Raw genomic sequence first — 6,000 nt, forward strand, 5'->3', positions numbered from 1 at the left:
TAGGAGACCCCAAAGTCGAACATCTCAGAGTTCTACCAGATCGGAGCCTCTCACCATCCTAAATACTGCTGTGACTTAACGTTCTTCTGCCGACTAACGCTTAACATACTGCAAGTTGAACTATGCCTTTCGCGGACTGCTCCTTCTTATTCCCCAAGACCTGCCAAGTCTCCTCAATATTCCTGGTCATCCAGGTTCAAAATTACGGGATTACTTTTTCTTTCCTCCTCTATATTGATACATCCAATAAACCAACTGATGCCAATTTCCCCTCAATGGGTTCCTCGTGCTCACCCCTTCCCACCAGAAGCAATCCTACAATAGTGCTTCTCAAACTTAAATGTGTATGAGAATCATCTGAGAATCTTGTTAAAATGCAGATTCTGACTTGGCAGGCAAGGACTGGGGCCTGACCCTCTGCATTTCTAACAGGCTCCCAGGTGATGCTAATGCTGCTGGCTGGCTGAAGGACCATAGCTCACACCTTTGAGCAACTGAGATCCTTCTCTCTTCTTTTTTACCTTCAGCACTTTCACCGTTTATCCTGGTTTTATATGTCTATATAGTGTTTTATAGTTGTTTTATGTGTATATATTCTATTATGCTTTCCTTCAAATCAATTTTGACAGAAGAAATAGGACCATGATTTCTTTTTTTGGAACAAAAGCAACCAATTCACTAGGCACATTGTGGGCATTCAATGCTTGTTGATTGTAAAATGCTTCCCTAGAAAATACAACAATCGTCTCTTGATTAAGAAGTTGAAGTGGGTTTATAAGTTACCTCTGTCAACATTCTAAATCCCATTTCACTGCTAATCAACCTTTTTACCAAATTAGACAGAGGAAATAACATTAAAACAACTTTTTATTCACAGTTAAGATGGCAAATGTTACTTAAGAGTTGTGAATAACTGGCTATAGATTTATTCTTTCTCCATCAGTGAAGAATTAAATATATACATAGGTATTTAAAATTGAAGCCAGAGCACAAGGTAACAAAAGGAAACCTAAATTGAACTTCATTAAAATTAAAAACTCGTGCATCAAGAGACACCATCAAGAAAGTAAAAAGACAACCTACAAAGTGGGAGAAAATATCTGCAAGTCTTATTTCTGATAAAGGTTTAAATACGGCAAATTTTGTATTTTACTACGATTTTTTTTTAAATGTAACTAGGGAAAAAAATGAGCACTTTTTCTTTTTTAAAGATTTTGTTTTATTTTTAGAGAGAGGGGAAGGGAGGGAGAAAGAGAGAGAAACATCAAATGGTTGCCTCTCACGTGCCCCCTACTAGGAACCTGGCCCACAACCCAGGCATGTGCCCTGCCTGACAAGGATTCGAAACCACGACCTTTCAGTTCACAAGCAGACACGCAATCCACTGAGCCACACCAGCCCAGGCAGAAAAGAGCATTCTTTATCGCAGCCCCGAGTTCAAGTTCTGCCATTTATCCAATATGCCTTACTAAAAAAGTTATTTAATTTCTCCTGGCTTCCACCATCTCTAAAATAGAGATGATATCCACCTCCCAGAATTGTAGAAGACTAAATGAGAGAAGGTAATCACTTAGCACAGTACCTGTTACACACAAATACTGGATTAATGGTAGCTATTAGTATTCAAAAAACCACTGTTACTCATCAAGTAGGTGTCTGTAAGGCTGCTTATAAATGGATATTCAAAAGAACTTCATGATATTCTCAAGACATTCTGAAATAAAGAAATGAATCACCAGTATTCAGAGTTATCCTCCTGTGAACCGGGAAACTGGTGGACACCGGGGTCAGCCCTCTTAGAATATCACAATGTACGGGAGTCAGTGACGTGCCCAGAAAGCGAAAACCTCTGTGCATCACTACAGTCGGAAAACAGGACAAAATAAGAAGCTAGCTGGCTGTCTTCAATTAATTGCATTTTATTCTTTTTCTCCACATATTTCTTATTTTTAAAAATCCTAAGAGAGGTAATTCCTTAGCAAATGCCACTGGCTAAAACCTTGTCTAGAGGTGACAACCCCGGCATCACGATGTCACCCTAATAAGGAAGGGGACCATACAGGACCATGCTATCCAAAAATGTCAAAACAACGGAAAATGCTCGAAGCTTGAAGCTTCAAGAGGACTGTGAAGTAATCTACTATAATATACCTGTCTTGATTAAAATTAGGCATTAAATGATAGTCAAAGTAGCTGAACTCAAAAACTGAAATCTAGGCAAGGTATGCCAGAGGAAGGCACTACAAAAGATTCCAGATAACACAAACCTTATGTGAATTAAGTCATTTCCGCATCTACCGTCTTTTGCAAAGATTTCCCAAATTCCTTCAAACAAGTAATCCCCCGCGAAGGAAGTTTTTCTCAATATACATACACTTATTTGCCATTCTATGGTGATGTCTGCATGACACTGTGAATGTAATTAACTACATGCCATGAAAATCTTAAATGTCATGAAAATACAGAAGACTGCATTTTCCTCCATGTTGATAAAGGAAATTTTCATAACCCCATTTCCAGATCACAACTACTAACCACTACCGCCTGTTTGAAAGGCTTGAAAGGCCAAGGATCTGCGGTAACACCCGTAGGAAAGAGTCTTTCCCTGCCCTACAAACACCTACTGCAATAAGCAAGAACTATGTAACCTGCGAACCTGAAACACTCACCTAAGCTAATTCCTTTAAACCGCAATTGACTCTTAACTACCATGTCAGTAATGGAGAATAAAGGCTTCCATAATTACATTTCAGAAATAACGCTTTCATCCCACACAGTGACATCAGGGCCATGCCTTCTCTCCAGAAGAAAATAAGGGAGTTTATGTTCCTTCTTTCTAAACTTTAATTTGGAAAGGTATATAGCACAGCGTAAGGTCCAGAGGACCCAATTCTCAAAGAAACCGATACTAGGCTACCTAAGATACCACTGGTAACAAATTACCAAAAGTGAAGACTTCATGCTTTTAAAAGCCCACACTAAACTGCCCACACTAAGTCACACTACCAAAAGGCTTAAATAAATTGGCTCAAGTTCATTACCAAGAAGAGAAAAATGTTTTTGAGAATTGTAACTTGAGTGTGAAACAATGGAAACTAAACACCACCTAAAACAAGTACTAATACACTTGGGTACTGTTAATGATCACCTCCACAGCAGGAAGAATCACCATGACCCCCGACTTGACCTTAACTCAAGGCTGTTTTAAATCAGGCCCTTTTGAGCCCTGACCAGCGTCTTGGTGTTTCTCTCCATTTCTCCCTCCCTTCCCCTCTCTCTAAAAATAAGTAAGTAAAATCTCTCAATAAATAAATCAATCATGCCCTTTTTATCTTCCTGCTTTGTTGTCACTGAGGGTCTCACTGCTAATATGCCACTGACGAAGAACACTATGACTTGATGAGCCCTATAAAGTAGCGGTTTTCATGGACGATTTTTTCCAAGAAACGTTTCACGGAGCTCCCAGCTGTGTGCCCGGGCTTCAGTCACACGGGACACCCATAGATTTTAATGAAGTGGCCACGCGAACCCTCATGGAACTCAGGAAACCCAACCACCACAAGTGAGGTGCGCATGGTTCATATAGACGGAGCCGAGTGCCAGGGCAAGCAACAACTCCGAGCGTAAGAAAAAGTTGTCAACTCTTTCATCTCCAAACAATTTAGTTTGGGAACTCACAAATCAGCCCCACATCTGGAGACATCCAACCTAAGGTTGCAACAGACCCCGCACGTCACCTTCGCTGTTCCCAGAAGCTGCTGCTGCTGCTGCTTGAACTGCAACATTCTAACCCGCACACCAGCAACGGAATGAACTCGGTAAAAGGTCGTTTCAGGAAAGGCCGGATTAATTTTATTGTTACACTGCTGTCCTCCGAAACCGACTGGATTAAAATACCTTTCCTCGGCAAACTATCGACAATACGATCAAAAAGTGCGCTCCGTTGTTCGAAAACTTTTAAGGTACCGATCCTGCTGGGAAGTCGGGCTCTCCAGTTGTATTTGCACTTTTATCCTGCATTTTCCTTTACGTAAGACCGAGAGGAATTTGACTAGCCCACCCCGAAGGCCAGCGGGCCCGTCACCCCCGTGCTGCAGCGGGAAGCCACGTTTTGCTCGGGCAGCCCGATTCCCCAGCCCCCGTGAAAATAATGCCTGTGGCCACTGGAGACTTCCCCGACCGGGCTCCAAAACTTGCAGGTTTAAATGGCCCAACTGGAACCAACCGGGGCAGCTGTCATCTGAAACTCAGGAAAGCTGAGCCCAGCCAACTCCGCGGAACAAGGAAGGGTGCGGAGAGATGTGGCGGGGCCCACCGGAGGGAATGCACTCGGCTCCCCTCCCCAACCCCCCATCGGTTCGCTTTTCTGCAGCCCCAGCGCCGCCATCCTGCTCCTGAATAATTAAACGGGCTGGGAAGGGAGGGAGGTGGCCAGAGAGGCAGTTTCTCGCCCGAGTTTCCCGGGCCGAGGGGATGCGGTCGCGAGGCCGAGGGGCTCCATCCCCTGCGCACCGAGGACTTTCCTCGGGGGCCGGGGAGAGAAGGGGGCGACCCCGCGGCCTGCGGGGCGGCCGGAAACGGGGCGCGGGGCGTGACGTGGAGGAGGGGATGACAAAGGGGCGCGGGGGCACCGGCCGCGCTCCCCGCGGGCCCGCGGGGGCCGGGACAGGTGGCCGGGCCTAGCCCGGAACAATGGGGGGGCCGAGGCTGCCCCCTGGCGCTCACCTACCTCCGGTGCCCTCCGAGTTCTCGTTGAGGCTGCCCGAGGAGTCGTGCTGGGCGCCCACACACCCGCCCATGGGGGCCCCCGGCGCCGCGTCCGCCACCTCCGGCTCTCGTCCGGGCCCGCCGCCGCTCCCTCAGCCTCCTCCGGCGCCGCCGCAGCCGCCGAGCTCCGGACAGGCGCGCCGCTCCGCTCGCCCGCCGCGGCCCAGCCTCCGCCCCCCTCGCCGCTCCACCCACCGCCTTGGCTCGGCCCCTTCCTCCGCGCCCACTTCTACCTCAGCCCCCGGGCCGCCCGCCCCGCAGGCCCGACCCGCGCGCCGCTCGCCCCTCCGGCTCGGCCCCGCCAGGCCCGGGCTGGCCCATCCCGGGCGGGCCGCAGCGCCCGCCTGGCCCCTTCACAGCCCGGAACCCCCGCGTCCCGGCGATCCCCGCGCTCGCGCCGCCCGCCCGCCGGGCCCCATCCGCCCCCAGCCCGGCGGCGCCGCCCTCCGCACCCTTGGCCTGGGCTCGGTCCGGCCCGCCCGGAACCGCCGGGGGGCGGGGCCGCGGGGCGCCACGCGCTGATTGGCTGAGAGCGGGGCGCGAGCAGAGGAAGCGGAGAAGGAAGAAATGTGGGGAGGGGGAGTGGAAGGGAGCTCCCAACCCGGGAGAAGGAGGCCAACGGGGGCCGGGGTCGGTCAGAGGGAAGAGGCAGGAGAAGGAGGCATGGAGGAGGGAGAAGGGCAGACGCAAAGAAGGAAGGCAAGGGAAGAAGGGAGAGGGAGCAGGAAAGGAAGAACAAAAGTGAGAAAGTGGGAAGGGGCACGATCGAGTTTCTGGCTCCAGCTCGGCTGTCAGCTTTTTCTGGTGGGAGCGGGGCATGGAAGTCATGGAAGACACGCCGGCGGGGACCAGGCGGCTCCCCAAGTAACTAGCAGAGAGGGATTCCGCCTGAAGGTGGAGGTCCCAGCATCTTTTGGATTGTGCAGAATCCGGTGTAGGCTTCCCCTTGCCTGCCCCACCTTGATACCTCCTAAAATCACTGTGCCCCATTATTAGAAGTAGAGCGGGGTCACTTGTGGCTGCAGACTGAACTCAGATCACAGAGGCGAGGTATCCTGTGTAGGAAGAGATAAGACCTGCCAGTAGTTCAAGGGGCATGGGTTTGTTCGTTTTCATGAGATTGATTACTCAAACACAATGCTACTTCTCCTGCCTAAGGTATCTTAAACTGTCTTTAGACCGTGACGTATAGTAGAGTATAAATAAATAAAATACTCTGTTGTTTCTAAACTG

The 6,000-nt window shown here is 49.3% G+C and overlaps 1 protein-coding gene across 2 annotated transcripts in view; it reads right to left on the reverse strand.

Annotated features, from left to right (window-relative positions):
- The window catches only part of UBTD2 (ubiquitin domain containing 2), a 38,647-nt gene extending 33,461 nt beyond the window's left edge, over positions 1-5,186 (reverse strand). The window contains exon 1 of one of the 2 annotated variants that reach the window (XM_053926834.2): positions 4,730-5,186. In XM_053926834.2, coding sequence (XP_053782809.1) covers positions 4,730-4,799 — 70 coding nt within the window. In that variant the 5' untranslated portion in view covers positions 4,800-5,186. Of the gene's footprint in view, positions 1-4,725 lie in introns of both variants that reach the window. The other variant, XM_071221814.1, reaches the window with a different exon arrangement.
- Positions 5,187-6,000: the final 814 nt, after the last annotated feature.

The sequence above is a fragment of the Desmodus rotundus genome, chromosome 6 (genome assembly GCF_022682495.2).
Source record: "Desmodus rotundus isolate HL8 chromosome 6, HLdesRot8A.1, whole genome shotgun sequence".
Classification (NCBI taxonomy): domain Eukaryota; kingdom Metazoa; phylum Chordata; class Mammalia; order Chiroptera; family Phyllostomidae; genus Desmodus; species Desmodus rotundus.